This window comes from Grammomys surdaster, unplaced genomic scaffold, assembly GCF_004785775.1.
Source record: "Grammomys surdaster isolate TR1022 unplaced genomic scaffold, NIH_TR_1.0 277, whole genome shotgun sequence".
NCBI lineage: Eukaryota > Metazoa > Chordata > Mammalia > Rodentia > Muridae > Grammomys > Grammomys surdaster.
The window spans coordinates 591,966-608,569 of record NW_021604718.1 but is presented as its reverse complement, the minus strand read 5'-3'; the positions used below and the strand labels follow the sequence as shown (position 1 = coordinate 608,569).

General features: G+C 54.7%; 1 protein-coding gene across 2 annotated transcripts in view; it reads left to right on the top strand.

Annotated features, from left to right (window-relative positions):
* Scube3 (signal peptide, CUB domain and EGF like domain containing 3) overlaps window positions 1–15,108 on the top strand; it is a 32,705-nt gene extending 17,597 nt beyond the window's left edge. Inside the window, exons 7-22 of one of the 2 annotated variants that reach the window (XM_028777028.1) lie at window positions 675–791; window positions 2,241–2,363; window positions 3,004–3,120; window positions 3,853–3,978; window positions 4,186–4,302; window positions 4,435–4,536; window positions 4,788–4,904; window positions 5,197–5,355; window positions 5,552–5,767; window positions 6,101–6,262; window positions 6,469–6,636; window positions 7,139–7,300; window positions 7,647–7,844; window positions 8,250–8,402; window positions 8,502–8,581; window positions 11,403–15,108. In XM_028777028.1, the coding sequence (XP_028632861.1) occupies window positions 675–791; window positions 2,241–2,363; window positions 3,004–3,120; window positions 3,853–3,978; window positions 4,186–4,302; window positions 4,435–4,536; window positions 4,788–4,904; window positions 5,197–5,355; window positions 5,552–5,767; window positions 6,101–6,262; window positions 6,469–6,636; window positions 7,139–7,300; window positions 7,647–7,844; window positions 8,250–8,402; window positions 8,502–8,581; window positions 11,403–11,552 (2,267 nt within the window). In that variant the 3' untranslated portion in view covers window positions 11,553–15,108. The remainder of the gene's footprint in view (window positions 1–674; window positions 792–2,240; window positions 2,364–3,003; window positions 3,121–3,852; window positions 3,979–4,185; window positions 4,303–4,434; window positions 4,537–4,787; window positions 4,905–5,196; window positions 5,356–5,551; window positions 5,768–6,100; window positions 6,263–6,468; window positions 6,637–7,138; window positions 7,301–7,646; window positions 7,845–8,249; window positions 8,403–8,501; window positions 8,582–11,402) is intronic. The other variant, XM_028777029.1, reaches the window with a different exon arrangement.
* Window positions 15,109–16,604: the final 1,496 nt, after the last annotated feature.

Here is a 16,604-nt window from a genome sequence, read left to right as displayed (position 1 = left end):
TCTCTCTCTCTCTCTCTCTCTCTCTCTCTCTCTCTCTCTCTCTCTCTCTCTGGATTCTTCTCCCCACCCCGCCTGCCCCCTTGTGCAACACCTCATCAGCAAAAGCAAAGAACCAGAGAGCCAGCCTGTTTCCAGGTAGACATGCGGGTTAGGGGCAGAGTTAAAGGAGGATGATCCAGGGATGCAGTTGATGGGCAGCCCTTGGTGTCTTGAGACATTCTGGCCACCAGGCCTTTTAGGAGACTGTCCACCATGAACGCCGACCCCTCCCCCCCATCCCCAAGATAGGAAGAAACTGGTCTGCCCCTTCTGCTCCCTGGCAGGCCGTAGGACGCTAGTGCTCAGATGCTCGGTGCCTAGGACGAGCCCTCTTAACTTTCATCTCCTGCTCCCCGCCCCCAGCCCCCAGCACATTCCTGCCTGACAGCTCTGGCTTGTACCTGCCTCACTGCTGCCCACCTTGTTTCAATCAAGTAGGGGGCAGGGATGCCGAGCAAGCGCTTCCTGCACTTGTGAGGGGTGGACGTCGGGAGGAAGGGGAGGCTGGAGCTTCCGCTTAATGCTCCTGCTGAACCCCTGTGAGGTGGCTGAGGCCTTCCCTCAGGCCTTTGCTACCTGAGTCTGGTGTTCTTCTAGGCTAGTAACCCTCTTACCACCCATGCCTCCCTCAACAGAGACTTGTGCTGTCAACAATGGAGGCTGTGACAGTAAATGCCACGATGCAGCGACCGGTGTCCACTGCAGCTGCCCTGTGGGTTTCATGTTGCAGCCAGATAGAAAGACCTGCAAAGGTGAGACCTCAGAGGGAACAGGGACATGGGAGACCTCTCCAAAGGGGGATGAGAGAGAGGTCCTATGTGGCCACATCGCTCTAACACCCTTCTTACAAAAAACCCTGGGACAGAGCTAAGGGTGTCTCCTGTCAGCCTTTCCCACCTCAGTTCAAAGGGCACAGAAGTTCAGATGCCACTCTGCTGCCTCCTGGCCTGATTTCCCTTGTTCCCACTCTCACCCCTGTCCCTGTACTGGGGAGAAGGATCCCGACCCCGGAGGGACAGCTGAGCCTGGCTCTGTATGCCTGAGCCATGGGCCGTTGAACTTTTATACCTGCGTCCCCAGATCTTCCCGGTGGGTCTGGGATAATCTGTCCTAGGAAATGTTAGAAGTGTTCAGGGCCTGGCTCGGTCCTCCTGCTGTGGTGCCAGGCCTCCTCCACTGAACCTGGCTCCTAGGTGTGCAGCAGAGACGGATGAGTTGTAATTCATGAGAAGAATCTGCCCTGTGGGAACCGTTTGGCTTAGCTCTCTGACTTACCCATTCTATCTCCCCTCCTGCCAGTTAGCTGGGATCTGGGGGGGGTGAGAAGGAAAGGGGACGGGGAGCCATCTTACAAATGCTGACTCAACACGTCCATGTCCTCTGGCGGGGAGGAGTGGGGACTGAGTCGAGCTGGGCTCCTTCTTTGTGTCTTTTGGCCCAACTGCTGCAGAAGGGGGGGAGGCTGGGGCAGCAGAAGGGGGAGCCTGGGGCAGCAGGTCAGCCAGCCACAGTTGAGAGGTTTCCTGCCGAGAAGGGCTGTTGACAGGTAGGCCAAGAGTGAAGTCCCTGCCCCTCCCCTCTGCAAGGGGTGAGTAGCCTGGGTCCTGTCTGCCACCAGCTTGGGGAACTTGACCTCAGGAAGGAAGCTGCCCACCCCCCTTTCCCTTTAGTACCAAAAGCTGCCAGGCTCTGAGCCTCTCCAGACTGCACCAGTCCAGTCCCCTGCCTGGCCGTCTCTCTCCCTCTCTCTTAGAAGCCCTCTCTACCTAGACTCTTCAGGCTAGCCCCTCCGCCCTGAAGGCTGCCCCTTTATAGCAGGTCTCTGCAGGCTCCACATGACCGAGGCCCCCAGCCTTTGTGACAGGAGAGCAGAGCCCTCCCTACAGACTTGGGAATGGCTGTCAGTGGGAGAGTAGGGGACGTGGACCAGCCCGAAGCTCACTGGGCCACCTGCTCCCATAACTCTGGACGGTTGTCCCCTGTTGGCTTAGGTGGTTCTTGGACTCAGCTTCAGAAGAGATGGTATTATTAATGGCCAGATATCCCAAACAGGGAAGCCATGGAGACAGAAGGTGACAGCCAAGTTAAAAGGGACAGGCCAGGGCCCTCCTTGATTTTCCTTGTCTCTGGGAGGAAGAGAAGCTGTCTTCTTTGCCCTAGCCTTCAATATTGTCCTTCGTTCTCTTCTGTCTGCTCCCCAGACATAGACGAGTGTCGCTTAAACAACGGGGGCTGTGACCACATCTGCCGCAACACAGTGGGCAGCTTTGAATGCAGCTGCAAGAAGGGCTACAAGCTTCTCATCAACGAAAGGAGCTGCCAGGGTGAGCAGGCCCGGGCCCAGGGAGAGCTTCAGGGATGCCAAAGTCCAAGCAACCTATGAGACACAGGAGTGTCTCTATGGGCAGGGCTATGCTGCAGACAGACAACGGTAGTCCTTCCTCCCTGCAGGCCAGCTCCATGCTGAAGCCCACGGCTGCCAAGGGGTGAAAGAGCTTTCCCCACAGTCTAGATTTCCCCAAGTGTGGCCTCCTGCAGCTAGGTTCCCCCTGCCATGGCATGCCCCACAGGTTCTAGACTCTGACAAAAATCCCATGCTGGGCCATGGTGGTGCACCTCTAATCCCTGCACTTGGGAGGCAGAGACAGGTGGATCTCTGTCAGTTCGAGGCTAGCCTGGTCTACAGAGTGAGTTCCAGGATGGCTGAGACTACAAAGAGAAACCCTGTGGTGGAAAAAAACAAAAAACAAAAACAACAACAACAAAACAACAACACAAAAACAAAAACAAAAAAACCAAACAAACAAAAACCCAAAACCCCAGACAAAGGGCACAGAGGGAGTTGTCTGTGCTCAGCCCCAGATCTGGAGTTAGTCCGGGGTCTTTCAGCAGCAGAGTCCTTTGCCTGAGCATGGGTCAGGTGCCCCGAGACAGACTCAGTGGTTCGAATCCTTGCTGTTCCAGATATAGATGAGTGCTCCTTTGACCGGACCTGTGACCACATGTGTGTCAACACCCCAGGAAGCTTCCAGTGTCTCTGTCATCGAGGTTACCTTCTGTATGGTGTCACTCATTGTGGGGGTAAGCCAGTAAGCTCACACCTTCCTTCCCAGTTGCCCCAGCCCCTTGCCTCTTCACACTCCAAATGTCTGTGCTTATAATGATAAACCCTTGGGTGCATATATCATGTCTACGTCCAACAAGATAAAATAAAGGCAGCTTCCAAAAGCCAGCCGGGAGACAGGGTACCAGAGAACAGCATCCTGGCAGCAAGATGTTGTTTGAGGGTTTCACGTATCCCTGGATGGCTGTGAGCACACACGCAGCCGGAGGTGACCCTGAACTCCGGTCCTCCTGCCTGCACTTGTCAAGGGTTGCGACTGCAGGTAGCACACCCCCATGCCAGACTCTGCCTCCTAATTCTATCCTGAATTCCCTTCGCTGTCCCCAGACACACACACACACACACACACACACACACACACACACACACACACACCAGTCTCTAGCCCAATGAGAGGGTAAGAGAGGAAGGCTCTGAAACCTTGGTCTGGTTGGATTGGCCCCTGCTCAGCGGACACTGACTGGGGACGTAGAGAAGGGGAGAAGTCTGAGCTCTTCACGGCCCAGAGAACCCTGTGATGTGTCTGTGGGAATGTTAACGTGAGACCTACCTGCCTCACAGACTTGTAGATACACAGTAATCTCTCTACAAGGTACTCTCCGTGTATAACGCAGCCCCTCGCTCACAGCCCAGTCCCTGCCTCACTCCTCCTCCACCACTGGCGGTCTGATTTCTGACTCCTCCCACAGATGTGGATGAGTGCAGTATCAATAAGGGAGGCTGCCGCTTTGGCTGCATCAACACCCCTGGCAGCTATCAATGTACCTGCCCGGCAGGCCAGGGCCGCCTTCACTGGAATGGAAAGGACTGCACAGGTGTGTGGCGCCCTCTGCTGGACAGACATGGCAATGCTGTTGAGGGGGAGAAGGGTGGGGAAGGCAGCCAGCTTGGTTTGGCAAGACATTTCTGGTTTAAAATGTGCTCGGTCTCCTTGGGCATGAAGAGTCTCTTTTCCGCATTAGCCGTCTGAGGGCAGGTACACAAGGCACGCGCCATATTCTCAGACCGTGTTCCCTTCCTAGAGCCGGTGAAGTGTCAGAGCAGCCCTGGAGCCTCAAAAGCCATGCTCAGCTGCAATCGCTCGGGCAAGAAGGACACCTGTGCCCTGACCTGTCCCTCCCGGGCCCGGTTCTTGCCAGGTATATGGGAGGGACGGGGCTTTGGGGAGAAGGGAAGGCAGACTGGCTGTTGGCAGCTCCCCTGTCCCCCGGGGTTCCTCTAGCCACTGGGGGTAAAAGGCGGGTCAGAGCTGTGATAGCCCCTTCTCTCAGAGTCGGAGACCGGGTTCACAGTGAGCTGTGGCACCCCGAGCCCCAAAGCTGCAGCCCGAGTCACCCACCCTGGGAACAGCACCGCCTCCGGCTCCTGCCATGGTGAGCACCTGCCCAGACGCCCTCCTCTCTTCCCTGACATCACAGCTTTCCTCATCCCCAGCCTGACTCTCCTCTTGTGCTCCTCGTAACTCTCTAGCTTTGCCACCTAGCTCTCACCTGTTACCCTCCTGTCTGTCCGTGGCTTGCCCGGTCCTGCTCCCCAGCTAAACCTTACTGCTTAGCTTGGAGCCGGCTTCCACAGCAGGCCACCCCCAGGCCCGAGCCGTGCTGAGCTGCTCTCGCCCCTCTAGAGGCCGCAGTGCTGCCCGTCAAGCAGAGGGCCTCCTTCAAGATCAAGGATGCCAAATGTCGCCTGCATCTGCGGAACAGAGGCAAAGCAGAGGAAGCCGGCCGAGTCCCGGGGCCAGGTCCGGACCTTCCTCCCTTGGCTTTCACCAAACTCTCCTGCCTCTCAGCCCCCTGCCTCCTCCTGTCAGCGGGTCACCTGTACCCTGAGCTGTGGACAGATATGGGGGAAGCTGTTGTAGGCTAAGGTCCAGGAAGTTCCCTCCCCCGTCATTCCCTCCCAACGAGTGAACTAGGGAGGAGAGGACAGTGAGAGGCAGAGGGGGCTCAGGACTGTCTGGGGTGGGCGGAGAAGTGAGAGCCAGGAGGGAGAACTCGGCTACAGTCTGAGGTTGACAAGGCCTCTGTTTCTAGGTGGTGCCCCCTGCTCTGACTGCCAGGTCACCTTCATCCACCTGAAGTGTGACTCCTCTCGGAAGGGCAAGGGCAGACGGGCCCGGACCCCTCCAGGCAAGGAGGTTACCCGGCTCACCCTGGAATTAGAAGCTGAGGTCAGAGCAGAAGAAACCACAGGTGGGCCTAGGGACACTGTTGGGTGGAGGGACAAAGAGGAGGGCACACAGAGTGGATCCAAAAGAGAGAGAGGCCGAGGGAAGGGGGCACCTGGACTCTGGGCCTGTGTGACAGGGAGCAGCAAACTCCAGGGCTGCCCTGGCCGCTGTCTTCGGCTCTGACCTTTCTCTCCTCGCTCTCTGACTCACACGACCAGCTGGCTGTGGGCTGCCTTGCCTCCGACAACGGATGGAACGAAGGCTGAAAGGCTCCCTGAAGATGCTCAGAAAGTCCATCAACCAGGACCGCTTCCTGCTGCGTCTGGCAGGCCTTGACTATGAGCTAGCCCACAAACCAGGCCTGGCAGCTGGGGACCGAGCAGAGCTGGTGGAGGCCTGCCGCCCCGGGCAGCACCGAGCAGGCACCAAGTGTGGTAAGGAAGCCTGCCGGGAGGGAAGGGCGTGGGGCGTGGGGGAGGCCCGACTGGGCCCTGGCTCAGAGCAGAGCAGGACCCTTTGCCTCAGGTGAAGCTCTCAAAACAGGAGGTAGTGAAGACCCTACTGCCCACCGGCCTCCTTGCCCTGGTCCCAGGGAAATCTAGGACATCAGGCAGGGCCAGCAGGTCTGCACACAGATTCGACATCCCTATCTCTCCGAGCAAGATTCAGTTCACTCCCTAACACATCTCCCATGTCCGGAGGAGCGGGAAGGGGCTAGGCCTGGGTGGTGGGAGATGGGGTGGCTAGCGCGGCCGACTCTCCCTCAGTCAGCTGCCCGCAGGGAACGTATTACCACGGCCAGACGGAGCAGTGTGTGCCATGCCCAGCGGGCACCTTCCAGGAGAGGGAAGGGCAGCTCTCCTGCGACCTTTGCCCTGGGAGTGATGCCCACGGGCCTCTTGGAGCCACCAACGTCACCACGTGTGCAGGTGCCAGGGGAGTGGACAACACAGGAAGGGCTAGGGTGGGCACCGGGATGCCCATGGGCACGGGGTTTCCCAAAGGGCAGGCCCAGGCTCCAGGCCAGACTCCTAGTTGATGTCCTGTTTGTATGCCTCTGTTCCCCAAGACTGGGTGACCCCATGTAGTGACTCAGGACCAACCCCGTCAGAGTTGGGCCCTCGCTTTGTTGCAGGTCAGTGCTCACCTGGTCAACATTCAGGAGATGGGTTTAAGCCCTGCCAGCCATGCCCACGCGGCACCTATCAGCCTGAAGCCGGCCGGACCCTGTGCTTCCCCTGTGGTGGAGGGCTCACTACCAAGCACGAAGGGGCGGTCTCCTTCCAGGACTGTGACACCAAAGGTGAGCAGGTTATTTACTCCCCAGGGCCTTCCTCAGATGTCCCCCACAAATCTCCAAGCCCCTCTACAGGCCTGAATAAGTTATCCTACCATCTTTCCCCGAAAGGGAAGACCCAACTGCCTAACTATACATGGTCTTATTCTCTGAGTCGCCCTTTGGGCCAGGCCTGGGGATACAAAGTGACTAACCGCTCCCCCTGCCCCGTCCCTGTCCAGAGTACATTGCAGACTGGTTGGCCATTCCCCTCCATCCCCCTAGTAAGCTCCTGTATCAGTCTGACACTGCTCAGGGCCTGCAGGAAGAGGAGGGTGGTGTAGCCAGTCACTCTGGAAAGCCTCTCTTCCCTGGCCTTAGACTATGGCTGGGAAAGGGAGGGACTCTGGAAGGAACTTGGGAGTCTTTGATGTCTGGGTTCTTCATGACAAATGTGCCTGCCTATCCACGGCCCAGATGCCCACTTTCCTACCATCTTAGCTTCTGCCCTCCTCCCTCTTGCCTGTAGTCCAGTGCTCCCCGGGCCACTACTACAACACCAGCATCCATCGCTGTATCCGCTGTGCCGTGGGCTCCTACCAGCCAGACTTCCGTCAGAACTTCTGCACCCGCTGCCCAGGAAATACAAGCACTGACTTTGATGGCTCTACCAGCGTGGCCCAGTGCAAGAGTACGTGGCAGGCCAGGCTATGGGGAGTGGAGAGAGATCTTGATGCCATGTGCGTGGAGAAAGGGTGGGCGATGGTAGACTAGCGGGGAGCAGGGCTGGTGAGCAGGTGGGCAGGCAGGCAGCCAAGGTCCCATAGGCCAGCTGTCAGGGTGAGGCCTGTAGCATCTCTTCAGATACTGGAAGGGCAAGGAGGACAGTGGACCCAGAACCCCGAAGAGCAGACGGTGGCCTAGCATGGTTCACCATCTATGCCTGTCCTCCATCTTCAAGCTCTTCAGCCTGCTCAGCATGGCCCCCGCTGACCGTCCGTCTCTCTCTTGCTCTCTCCACTGGGGTGTGGCCGCAGACCGGCAGTGTGGCGGGGAGCTAGGCGAGTTCACCGGCTACATCGAGTCTCCCAACTACCCGGGCAACTACCCGGCCGGTGTGGAGTGCATCTGGAACATCAACCCCCCACCCAAGCGCAAGATCCTCATCGTGGTCCCCGAGATCTTCCTGCCATCCGAGGACGAGTGTGGGGACGTCCTGGTCATGAGGAAGAACTGTGGGTGCCTGCAGAGCTGACTGGGGGGTGGGCAGTGGGAATCTGGTGGGGGAAGAGAAAGAGCTGAGGCAGTGGAGTTGGGAACCAATGAGAGCAGATCCAAGAGGAGCCTTGGGGGCTAGAAGCCAGCACAGGACACGTGGGACAGGATGGGTGGACAGCAGTGAAGAAGCCAGTCCTGGGCTGGGGTGCCCGTGCTGTTGCCTGATTAACTCTAACCCTAGCCTTTCTGCTGCTCTCACTCGTAAAGGTTGGCTTTAATGCATATGCAATCATGCAATAGTCGGCCTTGCAGACTGGACAGTGGTAGGAGGGTGTGCAGCTAGCTGTGTGTTTGCGGGCGAGCCTCTATCAGAGTGCCCTCACAGCCCCACTGCTCTCCTGACCTGACGCTTGCCTTACCAGCCTCCCCATCCTCCATCACCACCTACGAGACCTGCCAGACCTATGAGCGGCCCATTGCCTTCACGGCCCGTTCCAGGAAACTCTGGATCAACTTCAAGACCAGTGAGGCCAACAGCGCTCGAGGCTTCCAGATTCCCTATGTGACCTACGATGGTGAGCAAGGGCAGGAGAGGTGGAGAGGTGGGCGGGTCTCGTGAGGGAACCAGCAGAGCGGAGTTCCCACGCTCAGCCCCCACCCTGTTGACTTCACAGAGGACTATGAGCAGCTGGTGGAAGACATAGTGCGGGATGGCCGGCTCTACGCCTCTGAGAACCACCAGGAGATCCTAAAGGCAAGTGGACATTCACTGCGGTGCTGACGTAAATGGGCGTGCACCAGTGTGAGGGTGAATTGCTAAGTGCCAGAATGCCTTTCTGCTCCTGGCTCTGTGGGGTGTGCGCTTCCTTCACTGCCGATTTCCAGATGAGAGAGGTAAAGAGCTTGCCCCATGAGAGGCCTGGGCTCTGAACCCAGCCCACAGAACCAGTGTCGGCATGCTGTGTCACCCCTAGGGGAGGATCACCCCTAGGGGAGGACAGGAAACACCCTGTGCCTTGTCCATCATGAGACACAGAGAGGGTAAACTGTACAACCATGTGTTGTTTACTTTTTTGAGATAGAGTCTTAATAGTCCAGGCTGGCCTTGAACTCTGGGTTCCCCTGTGTCCAGCTCCTAAGTGCTGGGTGCGATTACAGGCCCAGAGGAAAAGAAACATTTCTAACGTTGAAGAACAAACATAACCCTGGGTCTGTGGATCGAGATCTGAGTCTCGCCTGGCATGGTGGTGCTTACCTTTGACCCCACACTTGGGAGGCCCAGGTGGAGGGGGGGGGTCTCTAAATTTAAGGCCAGTCTGGTCTGTATGTGACGTTCTAGGACAGCCAGGGATACACACTGAGATCCTTCCAACTATTTATTTTTATTTCACTGTTTTTAATTATGGCTATTTGTACAGATATGTGCGTGGGAAGGCTAGGATGCCAGATATGTCAGATGCCCCTGGGGATGGGGTTGCAGGCAGTGTGAGCCACTTGATATAGGTGCTGGGACCCAAACTCACATCCTTTGCAAGAACAGTATATGCTCTTAACCTCTGAGCTGTCTCTCCAGCCCTGAGCCATTGTTTCAAGTCACGTGTATCTGGGTGTGATGGTGCACACATACGGTCCCGACTACTCAGGAGCTGAAGGGAAGGATCACGTGAGCCCAAGAGTTAAGAAAACAGCCTGGGTAACATGCTGGACTCCATCTCAGACAGCAAATCAAACGCACTGTGTATCTCACAGGGTAGTGCAACCACTCTGGAGCTGGTGCCGCACACCTTTGACCTCAGTACTTGGGAGGCAGAGGCAGGAGGATCTCTGTGAGTTCTAGGTCAGCTTCAGGCCAGCCCTAGCCACACAGTGAGACTGTCTCAAAACAAGGACAGTACAGTACAGTTGTCTTGATTAGAGTGGAATTAAGAGGCTGGAAGCCCCAACTATCTTAGAACTCTTTGTGTGCAACCTAGAAGCCAGGAGATTCATTGTTAGTTTGGTTGGGTCTCTGAGGGCACAGGGGTTGTGTGTGTGTGTGTGTGTCTGTCTGTCTGTCTGGGGAATCAAACTGAGCTTGTCAGGCTCGGTGGTAGGGGCCTTTCCTGATGAGTCACCTCAGCAGCCCCTAGAGAGGAGTTTGAGGGCACAGTGCCTGGTACCGTAGAGAGGCGGGCTGGAGAGGCCTATGAGGAAAGGTTTGAAAGGAGTGGTTGGATGACTAAGGAATCGTGCGGGTCAGTGAGCATGGCAGTAGCGTGGTGTATCTGGACACTGGGACTGCTGTCACTCCACAGGGGAGGAAGAGGAGACGGAAGCAGGACACAAATGACACAGCAGCTAGCATGACCTGACTCTGACAGTGAGTGAGGAAAGCAACAGGCTGGAGTGTGTTCAGTGGCAGAGAAATGTTTGTAGGCACAAGGCCCTGGTGTTGGATCCTAATTACTGTCATCATTATAAAGAGAATAAACTTTCATCAGACATGATAGCACCTGCTTGTGGGCCCAGCCACAGGAGCGGCTCAAAGGCAAGGATCACCCAAGATAACAGGACCTCATCTCAGGAAATGGAAACCAGAGAACAGAAAGGGTGTCCCAAACATCAAGAAGACTCATTAAACACCCCACTGAGGCTGGTGCGAGGAGGAAAATCTGTAGTGGGCCAAGGGAAGAAATGTGGAGATTGAGCAAAGGCCTACTGGCTCACACCTCTGAGCCTAGTTATTCAAAAGGCTGAGGCAGGAGGATGGCATGGTGTACGTCATTTGGAGCTACAAAGCAAGTTTAAGGCCAGTTTGAGCAACTTAGTGAGACACTATCTCAAGTAGCAAGAATGTTGAGAATACAGCTCGATTCAAGAATCGCTATTGCAGAAGACAAGAATCTAATAGAACTTGATTATAGCAACAACAGAATGACTAACATTAGAACTGCCTCGGGGCTTGAGACTTGGCTCAGCAGCTAAGAACATTTGTTACTTCCTGCCGAGGAGCCAGGTTCAGTTCCTGGCACTCACACAGTGGCTCATCACCATCCATAACTCCAGTTCCAGGGTATCTAACTCACTTCTGACCTCCTCAAGCACACACACACACACACACACACACACACACACACACACAGGTGAAATGCATATAAAATAAGTAAATCTAGGAGGAAAAAGAAGAATACGAGGCTAGTGTGTGTGAGGGCCTGGGTTCAACCCTTAGTATCATATAAACAAAGGAAAGGAATAGACCAGCCTGGGACTAGTCCAGGTGAGAGAGTACAGTGGCTTCACCCTGTGTGGCAGCTGTGGGGATAGCAAGCTGGCCAGACACTGGGCGTATACTGAAGGTAGAGCCAACAGAGAGGACAGGGTGTCAAGGATGCCTCCACAGGCTGGGCCTGAGCAGCAGAGGGCTAGACCTGTCACTAACTGAGCTGCGGGGTTCTAAAGGAGCAGACTACAGGAACAGGGGGCCAGGGCTCACCTCTGGGCCTGTTCAGTGTGAGCCTCTTTTAGACAGGAAGGGGGCAGCTGAGTACGCCTCTCCCCCACATGCCACTGAAGCTGCCACCTGCTGTCTTCTGCAGGACAAGAAGCTTATCAAGGCCTTCTTCGAGGTGCTGGCCCACCCCCAAAACTACTTCAAGTACACAGAGAAGCACAAGGAGATGCTGCCGAAGTCCTTCATCAAGTTACTGCGCTCCAAAGTCTCCAGCTTCCTGCGGCCTTACAAATAGTGCCTGTGGGCCCCAGACCCCGGTCTCAGAGCTCCCACCTCCCTGGCCCTTAGAGCCGGCACCCCAACCTCAGACAAAAAACTGTCCTCTCCTCTTGGAGGAGAAATCTCACCACACCAGCCACTGTCCCCTTCCACCTTTCTGGTTACCTTGTCTTCTTTCTGTCTCTCTCCTGGAAGTCACTCAGTGCTGTCTCTGTTCCCCCCAGAGGTGAAGGAATAGACACCCTCTATTCCTCTACCATCATAGTGTGGTGCCTTGCTAGCCAGGAGCCAAAACACCCCCCCATTGGCCCCCGTGCTCTCCATAGTGACTCTTCACAGCCCAGAGTCCTGCCAAAGAAGCCTTTGCCATAGCAGCCTTATGCCCAGGCCAGGCTGCTGGGCACACAGTTTGAGCCCTGGGGTGCCCACACAGTTGGCGTTCTCACCTGTAGAGCTGGCTGTCATCTGCCTGGGGCTAACTCCATAGGGTTTACAAGTGATGTGATCCATACCGCTGGGCAGGCAAACCCCTGCGGGGTAAGGGAGAGCAGCAGGCAGGGGCCCCTGGACATACAAAGCTCTCAGATTGCTCTGCAGGACAGAAAGCAAGCTTTTAAGACATTGCCCAAAACAGAAAGAAAAAAATGTGTCACCTAAAGGAGCTTCCTACAGAACAAGTGGAAGCCGACCTCAAACACTAACCCTTCTCTTGCCAGTCCTCCCTGCCTAGCTGTGCCCTCACCCTATCCAAGGGCTCCCTGGGGGAGGCCTATCCCCCCCCCCAGTGCTGTCCTTAGAGAAGCCTGGCTGCTGACCCTCCCAGCCTAAATCCTGCTCCTCCGCTGTGTTTCCCTTGCAGCCCCAGGCGGCTTGTGGGCGCCACCTAAGAGAACCCCACTCCCGCAGCCTGGAGCTGCAACCTCTAGCCTCAGGCTGTGGGCATGGGAGGAGTGTGTGAGCGCCCTTGGCAAGCTGCCGGTCCACCCTCTCCACGCCTGACAAGTGCAATCATTTTGAGTCTTTCTATGTGTCTAGAGGGAGGGGGGTTGTTTTTTGTTTGTTTCTTTTTCCTCTTAGAATAACCTATTTATAGCTGCCCAAGACAGAAAGGTTTGTGAGTGCGTTGGGGGCGGAGGAACAGCAGTTTGACTGTCAGGGAGCCCTGAGCCCTGGAGCACCTCATCTGCCTCTGCCCTCCCTGAAGCCACCCAGAACGTACGGCAATCCCTCAGAGGCGCCCAAAGCATAGGAGACTAACTAGCTCTGGTAACTTGACAGGGCAGGAGGAAGAGGCTTCCTGACTGAGCCGATCCTGCCTGCCTTGTGTCTCTCTGTGGAGTCATGGTTACAGATGCAGATGGAATTGGTCAGGAATCTTCTGCAAGTAGAGACAACCTCTGTCTTTCCTGCCTTCATGCTCTCCTGACATGACATGGAAGGGGATCGGGATAAACTCTAGAGATGGCCAGCGCAGGCTCCCAAGGCTTCCAGAGAAGGCTGGAGCAGCCTAGAATTGGACTGTTATCCATGTATGAAGCTCGCAAAGGACAAGAACCAGACATGAGCCTGACACTGGCCACCTGCCCCTTGGAGCTGACTTCAAGCCTGTTTCAACTACTGTTTTTCAAAAGGAAGAATGGAGTCTGTGCCCAGGCCCAGGCTCTGCCTATGCTCCACCCGTAACCCAGTTGCTGCCTGTAAAGTCTCCAATTGTCCCTTCTCGTTCCCCCCAGGCCGTAGTCCTGGACAGCCACCCACGACTCCTCAGGTCCCACTCTAGGTAACTGCCAAGAGATTTGACTACCGAATAGTCTGATCCCCACACACACCAGCCAACAGCAGACAAAGCTAGCTTCCTGGATGTGTTAGTCAACACGGTGGGGGTGAAGTGGAGGTCAGAGATGTATTACAAAGCTGTTGAATGGCTTCATACAATGAATGCACATTTAGTGGGGATCTCCGTGCTTCCCCAAAAGTGCCACAGAACAGCCTGAATGGAGCCTGACCATCTAGAAGCACGGATAACTGCCAAGTCTGCTCTCCAGGCCGGCCGTACAGCCAGCTCCTGGAAAGCCACACCATAAGATGCCTCCCAGCGTCTGCCTCTAGGGTATGGCTTCTTTGCTCTCCCTCCCCAGCTCACCAGACACGGCGCGGACACTCTAACCGTTTATTCTATGGCTGACGGGGCCATACGTGAGAGCCATCGAATGGAGAGAGCAGGTCACTAGACTGGGCTGATAACACGATGGACGGAGATCAAACACGACTTGCTACTGTCAACCAAGTTGGCAGCGAGGAATCCAGGCAGAGCTGTTGTGGAACTTACAGGGGATCCTGGTCCTGAGGAGCCTCACTCTGGGGCCTGTGTGGATTGAGGGAGGAGTTAAGAACTCAGGGACTTTCTAGGACTGCACAGGTTGGACGTGAGAGGTTCCAGAAGGAAGTGGGGGGATGGGAAGATGGTGTGAACAGGAACCCTTCGTGAACTGACCCAGAAGCTTCTCTGTGGGCTGTGGTGCCCACACATAACCATTTGAGGTCACGTAACCATGGCACCTCATCCATCCTAGCACAAGACCTGCCCTGAACTGAGTCCCAGAGTGGGATGCCACTTCCACGAGTGCTCCAAGCACCGAGTGACACGTCAGGCAGGCACCTAAAGCCTCAGCAGCACCTCGATGCCTCTTTAGCCTTCTATCTCTGTGTCCTCAGCCCAGCCAATCCCCAAGCCTGAGGGAAATAGGAGAAAACCCAACCAGAGCCTGGATGTTAGGTGCCCACCCTATGCCTTCCGTGATCCTTTGAGGACTGCCACTGGGTCTCGATACACTCATTTCCCCAGGGATGTGGAGGTGGGGAAGACAGGTTTATTGCTTCAAGTTCAGCGGTACAGTCTGGGCTCTGGCTGCCAGGGGTCTTTGTGAATCTGTGAAGTGTTCTCCATGTGCCGTGTCTGAGGCGACTCTTAACAGGAGTAGGAAGTTGGATCTCAGTATATAAGAAAAAGCTATAGCACATTTGAGGTGCTGTGCTGCTGAGCTTCAGAGCAGGGGGAGCAGAGGCTACATGTAACCGACCCCAAGCAGAGCATGGTACCCCGCCTGGTTCCTTTCTCTGGCAGACACCACGAAGGAAACCTTTACATCGGACCTGTCTCAAAGCTGTCACACTCTGTCTTTCCGCCATTGTTTGGACTAGGAATCCTTTGAGAACTGGAAGGATTAGAAGCCCACGTCCTGCGATCGGCTTACCAAGACAAAACAATGGTAGCCGTTTGGACGAGCTCAACACCTTGTTCTGTGTGAGTCGAAATTTCAGAGGATAACTATCATGTGGACGGCTTTTTTTTTTTTTTTTTTTTTTTAATTGGAAAGAAAATCTCCAAATACTGTATTTATATCTGCCTTCCACTGCCCCCATCTGGCAAGCATCTCAGTCGACAATAGATAGCAGCAATGTGGTACACAGAGTATTTTGCACTTGGGGAAAAAAAAATTATGTATCTGAACTTGTAAAAAGGAATGTTTGGATTTTGTATTGTCTTTTTTATATTATTAAAATACTAAATGAAACACTGAGGTCTAGCATGCTTCTCCTCTACCTCAATGGCTTGTCCCATAGCTAGTAGGGGGGCAGGAGGGGTAGGGATCTTAAACACTCAAGTGTCTCCTCACTGCCGGACAAGACTGGCTCCCTCCTCCCACACCTCACCTTATTCCTGATGATTTAATATCTGGAAATTCCTGTTCCTGTCTGTCTTTAAAGGCAACATCAGGAACTTCCCCTTGCTGAGCATGGCAGCCAAGGTCTTTAATAGCAGTATTCAGGAAGCAGAGGCAGGAGGATCTCTTTTAAGTTTGAGACCAGCCTGATCTACATAGTGTCGGGCCAGCCAAAGATATAGAATAGAAACTGGTCTTAAAAAAAAAAAAAAAAAAAAAGAGTGTGGGGGGTTGGGTGGATATTTATAGTTTTGTGCTCCTAGGCCATAGGCCTGGAGTGACGACGGCTCAGCAGTTCCGACTGTTCTTTTCAATGGAACATGGCCTTGGACACCAAAGTTCTGAAACACAGGTTAGGTCGGCTACTACCATCATCACACTGCCTATAGGCCGTGGCAAGCGGTTCCCAACACACCAGCCTCAGGTGACTCACTTCTAGTGTGACTTGAGGAGCAAGGGGGGAGTGGCCTGAGCTGAGCAGTTATTTGGGTTGGCTCACTGGAGCCCTGAGCTTTCTTCTTGACTGTAATGAAGACAGGTGGAACCACTCCGGGATCACTGAACGGCCATTGTGTGCCAAGCAGTGCTACGTGGCTGTCTTTGCTCTACAAGAGCCACCACGCTCAGAGTTCATACACGTGACTTTGTAGTTCTACCTGACTGTCCAAACAGATTTCTCAACAAGGGAGAGGATCCGGTCCACTGGTGGCTAGAAGTGTAAATGCACTAGCATTCTATTGAACATACACTGACTTCCTGTGAGTGTGATTTAGTGTGATACAACTTACGTTTCGAGAACTGTAAGACAGAACCAGAGCCAGGGTCGCTGCTGCACAGCAGCTGAGAGCTGTCGTCTGACACCACCCTCTCTGACCTTTATCACTTGTAGCTCAGTGGCCTAGCATGCACGGGGCTTTGAATCTGGTTCCTACTATCAAAAGAATAAAATTCTACTCCACGAGAGCTTCCTCGTCAACTCTTCGGACCTGAAATGTTTTAGAACCATTGCTTTGGCTGGGTATAGTGACACACACCTTTGATCTCAGCATTTGGGGAGAGAGAGGCAGGAAGTCCTGTGAGTTTGAGGCTAGCCTCATCTACCTAGACTCTAACGTGCAAGTCGGCCGAGGCTCTGTGTTGAGATGCCTCTCTTATTACTTATCCCTTCAGACAGGTTTCTGAGTCTTTGTTAAATGTGTGATGGGGGAGGAAGTGGAACCGAGTCCCATATCTGCAAAGAAGAGATGGATGTCCATCTCGTAAAAGGCGGCGGAGCTGAGCAGACACGAAGGTTCATTCTGAATTCTAGTATTTTTAACTCGCCAGGCAGCTAAAATCGACGC